Below are 20,308 nucleotides of genomic sequence, written 5' to 3'. Positions count from 1 at the left end.
GCCTTGCTCGGCGGGGAGCCTGCTTCTCCCTCTGCCTCTGCCTGCCATTCTGTCTGCCTGTGCTCACTCGCTCTCTCTCCCTCTCTGACAAATAAATAAAAAATCTAAAAAAAAAAAAATAATGTCCTTCTGTATCTCTGACTACAGTCTTTAGTTTAAAATCTAATTTATCTGATATGAGAATCGCTACCCCAGCTTTCTTTTGAGGCCCGTTGGCATGAGAGATTCTTCTCCATCCCTTCACTTTCAGTCTGGATGTATCTTTAGGTTCCAAATGGGTCTCATAGACAGCATATTAGATGGGTCCTGTCATTTTATCCAATCTGCAACCTTGTGTCATTTTATAGGAGCATTTAGGCCATTCATGTTGAGAGTGGTTATTGAAAGATATGTTTTTACTGATGTCATGTTGCCTGCAAAGTCCTTGTTTCTATAGATTGTCTCTGTAAATTTCTGGTTTCTGCCACTCTTAGGTTCTTTCTTCTTTTATAGAACCCCCCCTTAGTATTTCTTGTAGTGCTGGCTTGGTGGTCACATACTCTTTTAAACCTTGCCGGTCTTGGAAGCTCTTCTTCTCTCTGTCCCTTTTGAATGTCAACCTTGCTGGACAAAATATTTTTGGCTGCATATTCTTCTCATTTAGTGCCCTGAGTATGTTTTGCCAGCCCTTTCTGGCTTGCCAGGTTTCTGTGGACAGGTCTGATGTTATTCTGATGGACCTTCCTCTGTACATAAGGAATCTCTTCCCCCAGTTCCTGTCAGAATGTCTCGTCTAAAATTATGATTTGTCAGCAAGTGCCTTGAGGTCTTTCTAGATTCATTAATCCTGGGGGGTGTTCTTTCTGCCTCTAGGACACAAACACTTCTTCCATTCCCCAGACTGGGAAAATTTGTGCAACTATATCTTCCAGTCTTCTCTCTTTCTCCACCCCCTCAGGGATCCCAATAATTCAGAAGTTGGAACGTTTTATGGTGTCATTTATTTCCCTAATTTTGTTTTCATGGCTTCTAAGCTGGTTGTTCCATCCCTTCTCCTGATCCTTTTTCTCTATCAGTTTGTCCTCTAGATCATTAATTCTATCTTCTGCCTTAGTTACCCTAGCTGTTAGAGTATTTAGATTAGATTGGATCTCACTGAAAGCATTTTTATGTTTTGTCAGGTCAACTCTCACTTTTGCCCTTAGAGATTCTATGTTGCCACTAATGATCTTCTCCAACCTAGCCATTTCCTGGATAATTATTACCCTGAAATCTATTTCTGACATATTGTTTATGTCTATATCCAATAGTTCTCTGGCAGAGGTCACAGTCTCCGAATTTTTCCTTTGTTGTGTATTCTTCCTCTTAGTCATTTTGGTGAGAGATAGTTGAGAGGAAGTATGGCTGAAAATATCAACCACAATCCAGGCAAAGTGCACTCTGGAAAGTTTCAGAGCAATTGGAAGTCACCATCAAAAAGAAAGAAAAAAGAAAAAAAGAGTGTGAAAGAGAAAAAAAAAAAAAGAGAGAAGAAAACCAGCCAAAATGAGTCCCAAAAGTAAGATTTATAAGGTACAAAACCAAAAATGAACAAACAAAAGGATCAACAAAATTAAAAGAAAAAAAAACCCAGCCAAAAAGACCTGTAAGAATAAGAAAATAGTACAAAAACAAAAACAAATACACAGAAACACTGACAAAAGAATAAGATGGGAAGATGGTTTAAACCCTCGATGTGGGTGAAGAAGTTTATCTCAGTTCTTCCTGGGTGTATCTTGTTATCTTTGTTAATGAACTCAACTTTCCAGAGTGTAAGGACCTGTTTAGCCAGAGGCTTCCATCAAGATTAAAACAATAACCTTGTTGTTTAAACCTTAAACTGTCCCTGCTCCCCTTCCCCCAGGGGACTTACTTAAAAACAAGTTCCAGAAACCAGCCCCAGGTAACAAAGCCCAGATACAAGGGTGGGTCAGGCCAGGTGGAGACATCTGATCAGTGGGGGGTTGCATACTGTCTCCCTAGTTACCAAGGAGTATGGGCCCTGCCCTTTGGGAGCCTTTTGGGTGCCAATTCTAACCAAGGTGACAGGCTAGGTCAAATGTCTATAATAGGGTAAATTGTAATTCAATTGGTCACTTATGTGTGACCTAACATGACTATGGAGTTTCCTATGTGTGTTACAATCTCATTGGCCACCTGTGTGTGCCAGTCCTGACCACATGGCCTTTGCCCTTAAAAGCTAGTCTGTGAAACAGAGAAAGGTCGCCCTTTCTTGTAAGAGGTGTGTCCCCGAACATTCAGTCTGATTCTTGATGCTTGGTGTGGAATAAAGCTTTGCTTGATCTTTGCTTTATATCAGTCTTGCTCCTTTAATCATGGACCCATTTTTTGGGGGGACCTATCACAGAGATACAGGGAAATTAATACTGGTTTACATATAGGTGCAGTATTGAATAGGGAAAAAGGAGTACCTTGAAGCTTAAATCTATCTATCTATCTATCATCTATCTATCTAAAAGAAAAAGATAAAGAAAACATAGGTATATGTATGAAAATAGTTCAAGTTAAAAAGTTATTATGGAATATGTTGTATTAAATGTCTACTCATAATGGTATGTAGGTTTAAAAAAAATTAAAAAACAAGAATCATGAGAACGAATTAAAAAAAAAAAGTTGTATCTCAGAGTCCACAGTCTCTCATGGTTTGTCTCCCCCTCCAATTTCCCCCAACTCCCTTCTCCTTTCCATCCAAAAATAAATAAATAAAGTTATATCTATGAAATATACAGGTTTGGGGGCAGTACCAGGAGCTTAATATATTGTTTTCCCCTGATGTTGGGGTTTTACAGTTTTATGGGGACCCTGTGGTTATTGTCCTCTTGTTCTTTTGGCTTGTCTTCTGGGGAAGGGTCCTGCAGAGTTGTTTTTCAGTCTATCTTGCTTGTGTTGAGTCACCCTTCCCCCTTATTAAGGCGCTGGGCACTGTGGAAACCGGTTTTTCAGGCTTTTGTTCTTTGGAGGTTTTTGTTCTTTGGAGGCTTTTTGTGCCTTTTTGTGAGGGTCAGAGCAAAGTAAACTCTCCACACCAAGACCTTCCCCTTAGAGAGAAGCCTCAGTCTGCTCCCCTTGGGATGGTGCAAAAACACAGACTCTCCCTCTGCAAACTCCACTGAACACTGCAACCTCCCACAGGCAGTGCACACCCCTAGCCACTGTCTCTGTGGTTGCCTGAGGCCCCTGCTTGCCTCTGCACCCCTGTGACACTAAAACTGTGAGCAATACTGATCCAGGAGAGCCAGATCCTGGTTGCTGCTGTTGCCAGGACTGCTGTCTATATCCCACGTCCATGCCAGATGCACTCAGACCTGGCAGCGGTGCATGTTGCAGAAGGCTGCGGGCCTAGGGACTGCTGGCTGGATCCCATGCTGGGCTCTCTCAGGTGCAGACTGGGGTATGCCCAGACCCAGCGGTGGTCCAGGCCATGGAAGGCTGTGGGCCCAGGGACAGATGACTGGAGCCTCCACTGGGCTCTTTCAGGCTTGGGTGGGTGCCAGCTGTGACCCGCCCTGGGACTGTGGGCTTAGGTCTGTGCCTATGACCACCCCATCCCACCAGTTTCCCCGTAAGACCCTTTGTTCTTTTTGAGTGCTTTTAACCAGTCTCCAAGCTAATGCTGGTCCTCAAGCATAGGGTACTTTTGTAATGGGGTATTACTTTTTAATGGGTTGCTTCTGGTGGCTCCCTCCCCCTTCTGTTTATCCTCTGATATTAGTCCAAACACTCACTCCTCTGTACCTCTTCACTGATGATCTTCTGCTCCTGTAGAGATCCAGAAGTGTATAATCTTAAATCTCAGGCTGATCTCATGGGTGTCCAGAGTGTTCTGGTAGATATTTAGCTCAATTCAGGGGACTGGTTGAAACAGGGTCTCCTACTTCTTTACTATCTTGTCCCTCTTCAGGTCTACAGTATCTTACCAGAAACCTTGGGACCAGTGTGTTTCAAAATTCAGTTTTTAAGATTCTAGAACTGTCACATAGAGTATATACTATATATATGTAGTACTCCCAGCAGGGACTAGGGCAGTACTCTTACAGTCAAAAATTAATTAATGATTTTATAGTGAAATGTAGGAAAATTTACACAAAGTGAAATAAAACCTCATGTTTGCTCAGATCAAGATTTAACTGTCATGGAGGTTCAGATAATTTCTTATTACCAAATGAGTTATGAAAAATTTTAGGTCTCTAGAAAAATTTTGGTTGTCCAAATTCTATATAAGGGAGTGTGGATCTACATCCAATATGTATCAGTCTTCGCCTGAGGAGGAAATTCTATGGTCATATGAAATCTATAATATTTCTTACTTATCTAGAATTAACTTTTAATAATTTTGGAACAAACTGAGGGTTTTGGTGGGGAGGGAGGTCGGGGGTTGGGTGAGCCTGGTGGTGATATTAAGGAGTGCATGTATCGCATGGAGCACTGGGTGAGGTGCATAAACAATGAATTTTGTAATACACACATACACAAAATAAAATTAAATTAAAAAATAATTTTAGAAGGATAGCTATAGTTTCTGAGTTTATTGATACTAAAAATAACTGACTAATGTTAAGGAGCTTTTCCCCCTATATTTTCATCTAGGAGTTTCATGGTTTCAGGTCTTACATTTAAATCTTTAATCCATTTCAGGTTAGTTTTTGTGAGTTCTTTTACATGTGAATATCCAGTTTTCCCAGAACCATTTACTGAAGAGACTTTAATTTCTTCTTTGAGTATTCCTGGCTCCCTCATCAAATGTTACTGTGCTATACTGCAATTTTGTGAACTAACATAATACAAATTATATCAGTTAAGGACTTCATCACCTATTTAATAATTTTTATTCACTTAGTCAAAGAAAAGGTCTCAAGTAAAAAATTAAATTTGCTATTTGGAAATTCATAAAAGGCCTTTCAAATTTAAATAGAAAAGAAAGTCATAACTCTTGAGTCATGGCATCTAAACTTTTAACATTATAGCAAATGAATTATCAAGCAATTTGTATAATACAGCCAAATTTCAATTATTTATAGTAATTCAGAAAATGAAAATAGTTACTTGTGACTTTGGGACCCATTCTATGATTTTTTTTTAAATTTTCTAAAAGATTTGCCTTCCTGATATGCTTTTCAAATTTAAGTGGAGTAAACTTTCATTAGGCACTATTTTGAATTATCTATATCTTGCCTCCAATTCAGATGGACACCTTCATTTAAGTATTTTCTACTGTCTGAACAAGGTGAGGCCACTTAATTATACTTACCTCTACCCTGGAACTTCCCAACATTGCATCATAGCTTATAAATATCATCTATAGTATCTTACCTTTATGTAGTGCTTTTACAATTGCAAAGAAATTTATAAAGCTATGCCAGAGCCAGCATTGAACCTGGTCTCCTAATAAGTAATCTAATACAATACTTTATTAACTGTATCACATTGTCTCTCCAGACATAAAGGGCATAAGATGATATTTTAAGGATGTTCACTCCTTATATACTTTATGCTATATTCGGAATCCCATGGGACATGACTGACAGACATGTCTAATATGGAAAATGGACTTTCTGAGGAGCAGGATGTGGGTCCTGGGTAGCTAGAAGTAAGTGTCATTATATTAAGGAAGTATTAGGGATGTAGAAGAAGAAAGGTCCTAAAGATATTGATATAGGGGCTGGCATTTAATGGGACAAACACTGGGTATCAAGGGGTGACCACATTTGAAGTATTTAAGATACTTCACATTGGGAGAATATGGAAGAAGTGTAAGGACCTATTTAGCCAGAGGCTTCCAGCCAGTTTAAACAATAACCTTGTTGTTTAACCCTTAAACTGTCCCTGTGCCCCTTCCCCCAAGGGATTTGCTCAAAAACAACTCCCAGAAACCAGCCCCAGGTAACAAAGTCCAAATACAAGGGTGGGTCAAGCCAGGTGGAGACATTTGACCAGTGGGGGAATGCATACTGTCTCCCTAGTTACCAAGGAGTATGGGCCCCACCCTTTGGGCACCTTTTGGGTGCCCATTCTGACCAAGGTGATAGGCTAATTCAAGTATCTACTAAGGAAAGTTGTAATTCAATTGGTCACCTAGCATGACTGCAGCTTTCTTTCTGTGTTACAATTTCATTGGCCACCTGTGGGTGGCCAGGCCCAACTGCATGGCCTTTGCCCTTAAAAGCTAGTCTGTGAAACAGAGAGAGGTCGCCCTCTCTGTTAAGAGGTGCGGCCTGGCCAGTCAGTTTGATTCTTGATGCTTGGCACGAAATAAAGCCTTGCTTGACCTTTGCTTTGTATCAGTCTTCCTCCTCTAATCACGGACCCATTATTGAGGGACCTAACAGAAGGTATACTTTGGTGTTTGCAGCAGCTGAAAGTGTGGTGTGATGGTTGTGGTCTCGGGTGGGAAATATAAATATGGCATGGCCTCGGGGACTCTGTGGGAGAGAATACTAACTGGGGTGAAAGGCCCATCTTAAGCTTACGTAAGGACTGTTGTCATTTCCTATGTCTCTATCTTGCCTGATGTCTGAAGGTAGTGTCTCAACATGGCTTATAAGGAAATTCTCACAAGTAATTTCATCATAGCAACAGCATGATGAAATCCCTCATGCATTTCTGGTGAATACATGGGAAGTGGCCTGGAACTCTTCCTGTAGTTCTGCCACTGAGAGAGCCAGACTGTGACTGAGAGGAACTACATAAATGAATCACTCATCTTTCATTTCTTTCCCAAACACCTATTTCACCAAGGTTTCTTCTCACTGCTTATTACCCTTGATTTATCTGTGGCATTTGACTTGGAACCACATCATTCTCTGAAACAATTTTTCCCTTATTTTCATGTCACCAGTTTCCTTAGGTCCTTGTTTTTCTCTGATCATCCATCTCTGTTACTCTGTTAGTTTTTCCTTGTCTGACTGCTCCTAAAATGTTGGTGTTGTGCAGGATTTGTCCTTTGCCTTTTCCTTTCACTTTAGACTTTGTTTCTGGGCAATCTTGCCTGCTCCAATGACTTCAATCATCTTTTTGTATGTTGATGACTCCCAAAAAGTAACTCTACCTTAGGTCTCTCTCCTGAGTTTTGTGTCTGTTGCTCTTTCTCCACAAGGTATTTTCACTTCAGTTAGCTTCAGACATCTCTATATCTACTTATGGAGAGTGTCCAGAATTCTGGATATCTCTACCCAGTTGACCTATACTTACCCCAAATCCAAAAAATACTCATAATAAAAAAAATATTTATTTTTCTCTACCCACAGCACTTTCCTCCTGAAATTTTCAATCTATCTTGAAAAACAGTACCACTTTCTACCACTGTCTGCCCAAATCTTAAGTAATCCTGAAAGCTGAGAATCATCTATTTTTCTCTTTCTGTCCATCCCTCAATTTATTTGGTCTGTAATTAAATCTTATTGATTTCAGTTTCTGAATGTATCTGACATTTAGTCCTTCTTTTCCATTCTGTTGTCTTAGGTCAGGCCTTCATTCTCAGTCCCCTAGATGAATGCAGTAGACCTCTAACCAGTTTTGGTTTCTATTCTTGCTCCCTCACTCTATCTTTATGCCACCATCCATGTGATCTCTCTAAAATAAAAATATCGTGTTATTCCCCAATTGAATGTTTTCAATGGTTGCTTACTGCCCATAGGATAAATTTGAAGTTCTGTCACTGTAACTTTAGAAGATATTCTATGGATAGGCCCAAGTTAAGGGGTGTGACCTTTACTTATTTCTATGCCCAATTATGGCCATGTAGGGATATGTGCCCAGTGTTGCTAGATTTTCTGATTTTTCAAGAGATTCAGATTTTTATGCACAATCTTCTAATTTTTAAATAGTTCCTCAATTAAAAAAATACCATAGTACTCTTTAGGCCAAATCAAAAGCTTCTGCTGGATGGATCTGTCCCAAAGCTCCCATATTGTCACTTCTGGCTAGATACATAAGGAAACTGGATTGTCAGAGCAGGGAAAGTGTTGATGGATTTAGGGGAGAGGAATAGCAGAGGAAGATGGCCTGACTCTGGGAGTAGCTTCCTGGAAATTAGGAAGGGAATGAGTTTGGGGAGGGGCTTTTCTCTATTTCTTTAAGTCCTGTATTTTGTTGGTCCTAGAGATGAAGTACTCTGGTGGTGACCTAAACTCATATGGAGGCTGATTGTGTATATATATCTCTAGTGGGTAAATATTGAGTTTTTTGGCTTTGTGATTGTGTCAGATCCTGCTAGCCCAAGGGAGGAGGAGAAGGAACTAAAACAAGCTTTTATTTTATTTATTTATTTATTTTGCTTTATTGCTTAGGGCCTTAGAGCAGTGATGGAAGGGGCAGAGGGAGAGAATCTCAAGCAGACTTCCTGCTGAGCACAGAAACTGTTGTGGGGCTCAACCTCATGACCTCAGGTTGAGACCTGATCTCAACCTCAGGTCTGAGATCATGACCTGAGCAGAAACCATGAGTCAGACACTTAACTGAATGAACCACCCAGCCGCCCCCTCGGATAATTTTCAGGATCAAAGATATAGCTCTTTCGTCTTAGAGCTATGGCTACTACCTGAATTTATTTACCCTTCAATTTATGCCCAATTCTTTGAGTTTGCAACTGGATAGACTTGAGCATCATTTGATCAATTCTGTTTTATTTGGGGCATGGATTATTCAAATATCTTCACTCTTACTGTTCTCTCCTTTTTCAGAAGTTGCAAGTCAAGACCACAACTTGATACATCAAAGGTGTATATTTTATATGCAATAAATGTTGGATAAAAGAAGATTGTTTAAAATTTTATTAATCTAGGAAAAAGATTTTGGGACTAGTTGGAATAAGGTGTGGGTAGTGAGAAGGGATCGATATGAAGGACTATGTATGTTTATCACTGTTAAAGGGTTTAAATTACTTAAACCATTCTTGTTCTGAGATTTATCAGATAAGCAAATGTTGGCTATGTAGAGTCTGTTTAAAAACAAACACTGCTGTATTACAAACTTATGAGCTATCTCTTCTAATTTCAGCTCTTGTATTCTTAGTAGCTTTTGCCAAGGTAGCATGTATGAACATCAGAATAAGAATTTGATAACAGATAAAAATAGTTTGTAAAACAATCAGAAATGCTAAGTCCTTACTTCTCAACTTGGGAGATTTTACCACAGCCTTGCTTGCTGAACTGTTCATCTTTGCAGGAGAGATTTTGGTGGTCGAATACTTCATTTTAGTCTTCATTTTTCAGGCTTCTGTGGATTAAAATGTAATATTAGTTCAAATGCCTCAACTTTAAAATAAACAGAAACAACTGTGGCTGACTCAAAATAACATTAATAACATAGCCACATAAAGAAAACAATTATTTCAGTAAAATTTTAATTTAGTTTCTGAAAATATATCCATATTGAAATATAGTCAGAGGACAAAAAGAGCTACAAAGAAGTATTAAACTTTACATAGTGGAAAAAAAAAACCTTTACATAGTGGGTTATTGTTGGTAATATTGATATTAGGATTCTGAAATATTTTTACTATATTATAAAACAGAGCAAATAAGTAGATGTATTGATACTGCAGGATTTTTACTGCAAGGGAAAGGAGATACAAATAAAAAAATATAAAAAGCCACGGGAAAATCTCTGTAATGTTAAATCTGAATCAGTACTATCAGTGTGCCCCTATCTTAGACTCTAAATACTTTTTCCTCTAAAAGGAACCAGGACTCTCTAGATTTGGGCTGAGAATGTAAAGCGAATATGGAATATTCAGTTCTGCCAGAAAGCAGTTGGTCATTCAAAAACTTGTGAGTTTGTGTCAAAAGAACACAGGATCCCCTTCAAAGGGTTTCTCACTGGCCAAATTTGGCACAATTTGAGCATCAGAAAGAATGGTAATTCTTTTGGTAATTCACTATAAAGCATTTAACGCAAAAAGAAACCCACCAGTCCATAACATTCCTTAAGAATGAATGAACAAGGGATTTATTCATTACAGAATGAATGATAGAGTTAGAAAAACCCTCAGTGTAATACTTGATACAAGCGAGGATCATCAATGTATGCTGTGCCTTGAATGTCAAGCTGGGTCAGAGTACCTTATTGAAAGAATATTGCGTTTTCTCTTATAAACTGCAGAAAACCCCATTTTCATTCAGTAGGGTACCATTGTCTGGCTTCATCATCAAGGTAAGGTGGTGGTGCTTTGATTTGTGAAGGGAGCAGGACTTCTCCAGCCTTAAATTCTCCCTTACGTTGCTTGAAATTCTACTAATAGTTTACTCCTACTTGCATTAAGCCTTGCCTTCTTTTTCCTAGATTAAAAAAAAAAAAATTGGTGTATTCCAGAGGTGATTGCTATTGAATCTCTTACAAACTTTATATGAATCAGCTCTTCTAGCAGGGTAAGAGATGAGCATTTGGTTACTATGTTGGAGGATTCCATGAAAGATAAACTTCACGCAACTTTATTTTTGTTTCTGAACAACCTTGAATGGACTGAAATTCCAAATTTTCTTGTTTAGATGGAACTAGAATCTTATACACAATCATCCTATTTACAACTGGCTTCATGAGCAAGAATCTTCAAAGGTAGAAAAACGCTTAGGAGCAGAGAACCTTAGATGTCATTTGTCATTTTCCTGAGCCTCTAAATCTATGGATGAGTAGGCTAAGACTGAAGGGAAGTGCCTTGCTCAGGATCACAAAAACAAAACTGGGGCGAGAATCTAGTCTACTGGTATCCATCTTTATGCCAGAGCTTCTGCACCATGTCTCCTCTCTCCCTCTTTCAATTGTAGGAAGAATATAATCAGAACTGGCAATTTAACTTCAAATGCTTGGCCAGTTGTCCAACTTCTTTAGAAATAATGAATTTCTAAATATGATAGTTAATATGTAATAATAACATGTGCAGTTAGGTAATCTTACTGTAGTTAAATTTTAAATTTTCAGAAAATAGTTCAAATAATACCCTGCACACAGTAGGTATCCAGGTAGCACTTTACTGATAACATGAAAATTGTAATGCTGGATTGTTGTTTTTGTTTGTTTCTCTGTTTCCTTTTTTATCCAAAAATCCTTATGTCCCAGAAAAAAAGTTCTTCTGGATGGATATTAACCACCCCCTAACCAAAAAACTGTTGCATTTTCAAATAAATCTGGGAAGTGTTCCTATGTATATTATTCAACCTCTTTTGAAGTCAGAACCACATTAGCATAGTAAAATTGTTGACAGTCTTTTGTTGGAGATTCATGGGTACTTTTGTTTAATTATTTTTGGAAATTATTTGATCTTGTAACTTTCCCCACTACTTCTATTAACACCCCTGTTAACATGGACTATCTATTATCATGGTCTAATTTGAGATAACACACTTGGAGGAATTCTGCTCTAAACCAAAGTTAGCTTTCTGATTTAAGCAACATAGATAAGAAACTGAAATACCACATTTACAATGGAGTGATTGACACAGAGAAAGTCAGCTGCTTTTTAAGAATCAAATGATAAGGGGCATGTGGGTGGCTCAGTGGCCTCTGCCTTCAGCTCAGGTCATGTTCCCAGGGTCCTGGGACCAAGCCCCCGCATAGAGCTCTCTGCTCAACCGGGAGCTTGTTTTTCCCTCTCTCTTTGCCTGCCTCTCTGCCTACTTGTGATCTCTGTCTGTCAAATAAGTAAATAAAATCTTAAAAAAAAAAAAAGAATCGAATGATAAATCAAAAGCATAGTCAGAAAAAAGAATAGTCAGGAAATATTTCCAAATCCTATTCTAAAAAAACAAAGTGTTTTCTTTCTTTCTTTCTTTTTAACGAAGTGTTTTCTTTAAACAGTCTACAAATCTTTTGCTTTAAAAAATATAATCACGGGGTGCCTGAGTGGCTCAGTGGGTTAAAGCCTCTGCCTTCTGCTCAGGTCACCATCCCAGAGTCCTGGGATCAAGTCCTACATTAGGCTCCCTGCTCAGCAGGGAGCCTGCTTCCCCCCACCCACCTCTGCCTACCTCTCTACCTACTTGTGATCTCTGTCTGTCAAATAAGTAAACAAAAATCTTAAAAAAAAAAATACAATCACTCTTCACCATTTTTTCAGACTTGAAATTTACTCTCTACTCTCCTATTTTTAAGTCAGAAATATTTCAGAATATATAGCAGTATAAAAATCACTAGTTCTTTCATGCTGCTTTTCCCAATAATATAACCAAATATTCTTGCACACTGGTTCTGATACCATACCTTAGTTATGAACGTGAAAGGCTCGTCTCAAATAATGAAGTTTCTTGTTGTCAGCATTTTGGTAGTGGTTGATGCTATATTCCAACTCTACTTATATACGCACTTGGATTAAGCAATATTGGGTGGCAGCGTTTGATGAATGAGGCAATGCAAATAGCACCAGTTGAATGGATTAGATTGAGTGGGAGTATGCCTTATTCCCACAGCCAAATCCTAAACAGACCTTTTAAATTATTTTTTTTTTAATTTTTTTATTTTTTTAAAGATTTTATTTATTTGACAGAGAGAGATCACAAGTAGGCAGAGAGGCAGGCAGAGAGAGAGAGAGAGAGAGAGAGAGGAGGAAGCAGGCTCCCTGCCCAGCAGAGAGCCCAACGTGGGACTCGATCCCAGGACCCTGAGATCATGACCCGAGCTGAAGGCAGAGGCTTAACCCACTGAGCCACCCAGGCGCCCCTAAACAGACCTTTTAAATTATTTTAACTGTAGCACTTCCAAAGAGTTATACTCAGGTAATCTTTAATTTTTATGAAAGCTCTATGACATGGGCCCTAGGTACTGTTTATTGCTCAAAATAAAGCATACAAGGGCAGACTTTCATTGCCTTTCTCTTTTCTACTGGGAAGTCAAAAACGTCAGATAATCTTTTTCTGATTGTAAAAATAATGTATGGGTGCTCAGAAAATGGTTAAATGATAGGAAAGCATGTATGCTATATTTCCTGACATTCTTTTTCCAATACAGAAATACTATGCATATCTATTTTTCATAAGAAAGAGAATCCACTGCAAGTATTATTTTGTAAGTTGCTTTTTTGATTTTCCAATTAATGTAACAAATATTCTTTTATAAGAGGCTTTATAAAACCCTCAATCATGTAAGTATAGCGTAACAAATCTTTTATTGATTAACACTTTGACTATTTCTGTTTTTCTCCTTTCTTTTCTTTTATTTCTAAAATTACCACTGTTGCAACAACTGACACCTGTGTGTGTGTGTGTGTGTGTGTGTGTGTGTGTGTGTGTTGTGATTCCTGGTGAACTTTTGCATGTTCACTGGTAGCACAAATTCCTAGTAGCAAGATTGCAGAACCAAAGAGTTTGTGCACCTTATATATTGATAAAATATTACTCTATTGAATTTCTAAAAGTTTGTATTGATTTATAGGTTTTTAATGATCCAGGGAATGTTCTTTTCACCATAGCCTTAACAACAATGGGTGTCATCACCTTTAAAATGTTTGCCTTTCTAGTGGAATTTAAGAAACAAAACAAATGAGCCAAGGCGGGGAAACAGAGACAAACCAAGAAACATACTCTTAATTATAGAGAACAAACAATGGTTACCAGAAGGGAGGTGGGTTGGGGGGTGGGTTAAATAGTTAATGGGGATTAAGGACACCACTTGTCATGATAAAACGGAGTGATATATGGAAGTGTTGAACCACTGTATTGTACACCTGAAACTAATCTTATACTGTATGTTAACTAACTGGATTTTAAATAAATAAAAATTTTTAAAAATTTGCCTTTCTAAAAGTGGAAAAATATCTCATGGTTTTGAATTTTATTATATTTAGTGAAATTAAGCACCTTTAAAAATATATTTATTGTCAGTTTCTATAAATTATTGATTTATATGACTCCTTTATGAATTAAGAAATGAAACATGTGTTATCTGTGTTGACAAATTTTCCCCAGTACCATTTGTCCTTAGATAAATGGCATTTTTTTGATAATATATAAATTTTCAAATCTCATGTGGTCAAATTTAATTATTGTTTTAGAATTTCTGGATTTTGTGTTCTGTTTCAAAAGACCTCCCCTCCTCTAAAATTATAAATAAATTTATCACACCATTTTCTAAAATTGTATTGTCTACTACTTCATAACTAAATCATTGACCCACTATCATTTTTAGTATATAAAGAATAGGATTTTTTCCCTTCCAGTGCTTATCTCAACCACACATGTAATCCAATTTAGACAAAGTGAAGTTTCATATGTTATGTTGGGACTAGCATGCAAAGGGCTGTAAATGCAGCAATAAGGAGTTGGAATTTCATTCTGTAGTCAACAGGAATCTCTTAAAAGTTTTTTATGCAAGTGAGAAGTATTATAAAAAATGTGCTTTGTGAATGTAATTTATGGTTGTGTGAAAGAATATCTGAAGGAATGAAAGAAGAGAAAGACAGGAAACAGAGCCCAGTCAGAAGGCCAATTGAAATACCCAGGCAAAAAAGCAGTGAGGGCAGGTACTAGGGCAATGTTAGGCCAGTAAGGAGCAGATGAAGGTGATGAGTCCTGCTGGCATTTCATAGAGTCCTTAAATATTAGAGTGAGAAAGGGCCCCAGAGATCCCTGTTCCAGTTCCACTAAGTCACTTAGCTAGTTAGTGGCTGAATCAGGATTAGAACCCAAGTTTCACTCTCAGCTCAGGGTTGTGTCCACCACAGAGCCTCCACAACTCTTTTTGGTAGTGTTTGTATCAGCTCTGGACTGGGGAAGTGAAGAGATGAAGGGAAGTGAGGGAGCTGTCAGTGGTTCAGAGTAGGAAACTCATGTTCAGTGTTCTTTTTCAGGCACAGGTAATGAATCTGACATGGGGCAGATGGAGTTTGAGATACTTGAGGAACAAATATGGAAATTTCAGCACTGAGCTGGAATTAAGTTATGGGTGGGTAGGGGAGGCCAGAAGTAGCAATCTGGATTTGCTACATGTGGATTTCATTTGTTACAGCATGAGAATTGATGATGTAGGAACAAATGAGATTGTCTCAGTTGAGTGTGGAACAGGAAGAGCAGGCTATGTCTAGATGGAACTATAGGGAATACATTTAAGAGGTGGGAGAAGCTAAGGAGTTATCAAAGAAGACCAGAAAGAACACTAGAAAAAAGAAGAAGTCATATATTATGAAGGCTTAAAGAGAAAACCATCTCAAAAAGGAACATATGGTAGATGATCACTACAGAGACGTAGGTGGAGATTAGAGACCTTGGAAAGAGTCCAGTAAACATGGGAATCTCCAAGAAACTGCAGTGGATTGCACAGTGGAGAGGAGGAACTGAGAATTCTTCAAGAAATACAATAATGAAAGGGAAACAAAGAGAAAATTGTATCTTGACAGTACCATGGAGAATGGAAAATACTGCTTACTAGTTAGATGACCTTGGGCAAGTTACTTGATACTTCTAAGCTCTCTGTTTCCTCATAATAATTTTCTTTATAGTAATAAATGAGCCATTCAGTGGCTCATTGAAAGAATTATATGAGAAGTTATATTTTAAACACTTAGCACAGAAGCTGGCACATAGTGGGAACTTAATACATGTTTTTATTATTATTATTGATTTTTTTATTGGAATATGGCCCTCTTAGGCTTGTTTCGCTGTAGAGAGAAAAGGAGAATGAAAAGAGGGGAATGAAAAGGAGAGGACTGGTGTAATAAAGTCCCAGAGGAGACAGAGAGAGGGGAAAGAATACTAGTGGAATGTTTGGCTTTAAAAAGGAGGATGTGGGCACCTGGGTGGCTCAGCGGGTTAAAGCCTCTGCCTTCAGCTCAGGTCATGATCCCAGGGTCCTGGGATCGAGCCCCACATCGGGCTCTCTGCTCTGCGGGGAGCCTGCTTCCCTTCCTCTCTCTCTCTGCCTGCCTTCCTGCCTACTTGTGATCTCTCTCTCTCTGTCAAATAAATAAATAAAAAAATCTTTAAAAAAAAATAAAAATAAAAAGGAGGATGTATAATTCTTTAGAAGAAGAGGAAGAGCAATAGAATGGGAGAGATTATGGCATTTGAAGGGACATGAACTTGATAGTCTTGTAAAAGTGGCCTGAAATCTTCATAAAGTAGGTTGTGAGAAGAGTTATAGAAATTAAGAGAAATAAGCATGAGTTTTAATTTTTGAGGGTAAGTGGTTCCTTGGAGAATGTAAAAAAAAAAACAATTTACAAGGAATGGGGAATTACTGTTCATGGATATTGAGTTTCAGTTTTATTTTTTATTTTATTTTTTAAATTTTATTTTATTAATTTTATTTTTTAAAAGATTTTATGTATTTATTTGTCAGAGAGAAGGAGAGCACAAGCAGGGAGAGCAGCAGGCTCCCAGCTGAGCAGGGAGCCCGATGCAGGACTCCATCCTAGAACCCTGGGATCATGACCTAAGCTGAAGGTCGACATTTACCTGACTGAGCCACCCAGGCATCCCCGAGTTTCAGTTTTAGAAGATGAAAAAATATTTGGACATGGGTTGTGGTAATGGTTACTCAATAATATGAATGTACTTCATACCACTATACTACATCCATAAAATTGTTAAAATGATAAATCTTAACACAATTTAAAAAATGATTTTAAAAAAAGATTACAAAATGGGAGTGAGAATAATGAGAAAGATGAGGTTGGTTGTAAAGGAATTCTAATGTTCCCTATCTTGGAGGTTAGAAAAGTTCTGATGCTAATGGTTATCACAATGAGGTTTTGTGGGTGAACTGTGGAAGAGTATTAAAGAGTCATCAAAACAGGCAATGGAGTCACCAAGATTGATATCAGCAGAGGCAACATTAACTAGAAAAGAACACGAGGGTCCCTGTCAACATGAATGGAAAGAAATTAACATAAGTAGAAAATGAGAATGTGCCGCTTCTCTGTTGGCCCTGGGAGATGGGCATACACAAGGAAAATGGGTGGGTTTTGAGGATAGTGGTATCACCAGGGGAAAGCCACATTTTAGATGATAAAAGGAAATAGAAGAAGATTTTTAAGAAAAAAGGAGGGAGACGTTCCAGGTGAAATGTTACACATTTAAGTCACAAAAAACAAAAAACCCAAACAACCTGGAAGATTTTAATCTATCAAGAAGTAATATCTTACATAGAAATTAATTAGTTGATGATCCACATCTGAACAACAACAAAAAATATGTGAAGTATAATCATTTCCACAGTTGCAATGTGTTTTAGTCTCTGCCCCAGGAAGGCTTTCAGAAACTTACATTCAACAAATATCAAGTGTACATAACTTGCCAAGGACAATGTATTCCAACAGCATTAATTACTTTCTAGGCATCAAAGTGTTCATGGGACACTGCATGAAAATTTTCATTTCACTTTGTCTTATTATCTACATCTGATCAACTGGAAAATCTGTTATTAAATCACTAACCACCTCTCATATGTCAGGCAATGTCCTTTGATTAACAGTTTCCCTCTTTTAAAATACTGATACCCTTTATCATGTTAAACCTGGTGGTCTTTCTTTCCTTATTGTGAATTTTACTTCGAAAATAAATTCATTTAATTAGACTGATTTCCTGTTTGGAGGCTTCTTGTTAACATGCAGAGTTTGTAAGAAATTTTTATTAAAATACATGCTAATTATGGAAAATTTGGAATATAAAATATTTGATGCCCTAGAAAGTAATTAAATGCTTTGGAAAGAAAGATACTTAGTAATCATTGTAAGGAAATTCTGCCCTCCTAAGATCCCAAAGTCCCAAATGATGCTGGGTTTACACCCATCTATACTACAACAGAGTGCTGCCTAGTAATGGTAATAGTAACAACTCAAACAATTGTCCAGTGCTGGGCTAAGTGTTGGAGGTATAGTAGTGAATAAAACAAACTTTTTCCTACCCTCCCGGAGTTTACTTTCTTTGGGGAGATAGATATGGAGCAAATAATCATACAAATAATTAAATTATAAACAGTGATAAATAAGAACTAGTCTGGTAAAGAAGATAAGGAGTATTACTAAAGTAGTGTGGTCACAGAAGGTGGCATTTATGCTGTACTCTGAGCGTGTGAAAAATCTGTGGAAGAGAGGAGACAGAGGGTGCCTTCTGGGCAGAGAAAACCCTAGGGGCAAGGGCCCTGACAGAACTTGTAGTATTTAGGGAACTAAGCAGGCTAGTGTGGCTGGAACTCAGTGGACAATAAAGAGAGTATAATGTCATGGGGTCGGTGATGGAAGGGGAGAGAAGCCAGCTAGGGCTGGGTCATGAAGGCCAGGGGAAGGAACTCAGATTCTATTCAAAATGCAATGGGAAGCCAAGGAAGTATTTTAAGTAATATGGGATGTGTCTTGGATTTTGTTTTCAAAAGAGTGCTCTGGCTGCCATATGAGGAACAGATAGAGGGCAATAAGAGGGAAGGAATGAAATCAACGAGGAGTCTGCATTAGTTCAGTGGTGGTGGTGATGATGATAATAGTGATGGCAGTTACAGTGTCTTGGCCATCTATCTCTAATTGTTACCATGACCCTGGCATTTGAGTATGATTGCCTTCATTTTAGAAGTAAGGAAATAGAGATTGAGAGATTAAATAAATGTCTTAGTAAGTAGCAAAGCTAGGATCTGAACTCAAGTCCATCTTGTTCTTTCTCTTAATCCATGGGGATCATTGGTAGAATGAGGTATAATTAAATTCCTGAGCCTGAAGGTCCTTTCATCACCTTGTCAAGCTTGCATGTTTTTGCATGGTCAGAAGATCTATGAAGGTATGGTGCGATTTTACAAACCCATTGTTGGGTACTAGAAAATTACTGGAGGAAGAGAGTGTCCTCAAACTTTCCTAGCTGGTAGGAGGGAGAGGAGATGAGGAGTATGATTAAGCTTGGCAATGCTATATGACTTCATTCTGGGAGATTTTATAGGGGAGCAAGAGGGAGAGAGTGAGATGGGAGGGTGATCACGTTATCCTCTGTTTCCTTGGGTATACTGGTTTCACTTCTTTCTTGGGGGAGGTCAGAAAAAATGATGTGGAGGAACAGGAGGTTTAAGTTTGGGGAACAATGAGATAGCATTGTCCTTACTCAAACTGAATCACTTCCTGTCTCCGAGTCACTGACACTCTGAAAGTTTCTACATACCCCTTACCTGGACCCAGGAGAGAACATTTCTCCCAGAAAGAGGAAGGAGTATGAAGAAATTTGGCAAATCAATATATGACTCAACCCAAACCCATGTAAGAGGAGGTAGGGATGTTATAAGTATTTAGGAAAACTTTCTTTTGTTCTTCACTTAGCATATGTAAAGTACATCTATGCCTTCCCACAGTTTTCCTGGACTCATGCTTACCCAATCATTTTTATTCACTGGCACTACCTGTCCCTTCAACTTTTCTAACATCACAGAACACCTCCTCTCCCCACTGTACATTTGCACCATTGGACTGCTTGCTGTTCCTCAATTCACCGGACACTTGCACACCTCCACACTTTTGCTCAAGCTTTTCCTCTTGCTAGAGATCCCTTTTCCTCTTTGTCTGTGAATCCTCTATTTAACCCTTAGAGCCCAATTCAAATACTTTTGTTTCCCTAACCACCCACAATTAAGCAGAATTTATTACTTCCTTTCTTACTTGCTTATCATATCCAAGTACATACAATTTCACATCTCCTCTGCTGGACTGCTAGCTCCTTGGGAACAAAGATTATACCTTAGTCATCTTTGTTTCCAAGCAATTATTGATAGCAGGCACCCAGTAAATATTGTGTACTTTGTATCTGTCCTTGCAAAATCCCTACATAATAGATTAGGCAAGTATTTCCCACTGAATAGATATGGAGACCCTGTCCAAATCCCAAAGATCTACTGAGTGGTGGAGTTGAGACTGTAAATTTAGCAGTGCGGATTTGGCTGTAATACAAAATGACAGTTTTTTTTTTTTGAATTTTTTTATTAAATTTTATTTTTTATAAACATATATTTTTATCCCCAGGGGTACAGGTCTGTGAATCGCCAGGTTTACACACTTCACAGCACTCACCATAGCACATACCCTCCCCAATGTCCATAACCCCACCCCCCCTCCAAAGCCCCCTCCCCCCATCAACCCTCAGTTTTTTTTGTGAGATTAAGAGTCACTTATGGTGGGGCACCCGAGTGGCTCAGTTGGTTAAGCGACTGCCTTTGGCTCGGGTCATGATTCCAGGGTCCTGGGATCGAGCCCTGCATTGGGCTCCCTGCTCAGCGGAGAGCCTGCTTCTCTCTCTCCCCCTCTCCCTGCCGCTCTGCTTACTTGTGTTCTCTCTCTAGCTCTCTGTCAAATAAACAAAAAAAAAAAAAAAAAAAAAAA

At 38.4% G+C, this 20,308-nt stretch overlaps 1 protein-coding gene across 1 annotated transcript in view; it reads right to left on the bottom strand.

The window, feature by feature from the left end:
* LOC111156623 (interleukin 33) overlaps positions 1–20,308 on the bottom strand; it is a 48,110-nt gene that overhangs the window by 12,438 nt on the left and 15,364 nt on the right. The window contains exon 2 of the mRNA XM_022517620.1: positions 9,145–9,252. Within this exon, the coding sequence (XP_022373328.1) occupies positions 9,145–9,241 (97 nt within the window). The 5' untranslated portion in view covers positions 9,242–9,252. The remainder of the gene's footprint in view (positions 1–9,144; positions 9,253–20,308) is intronic.

The sequence above is a fragment of the Enhydra lutris genome, unplaced genomic scaffold (genome assembly GCF_002288905.1).
Source record: "Enhydra lutris kenyoni isolate GAN:26980312 unplaced genomic scaffold, ASM228890v2 scaffoldscaffold47, whole genome shotgun sequence".
NCBI lineage: Eukaryota > Metazoa > Chordata > Mammalia > Carnivora > Mustelidae > Enhydra > Enhydra lutris.
Note: the sequence above shows the minus strand (reverse complement) of the source record. Positions and strands in the feature narration are given on the sequence as shown.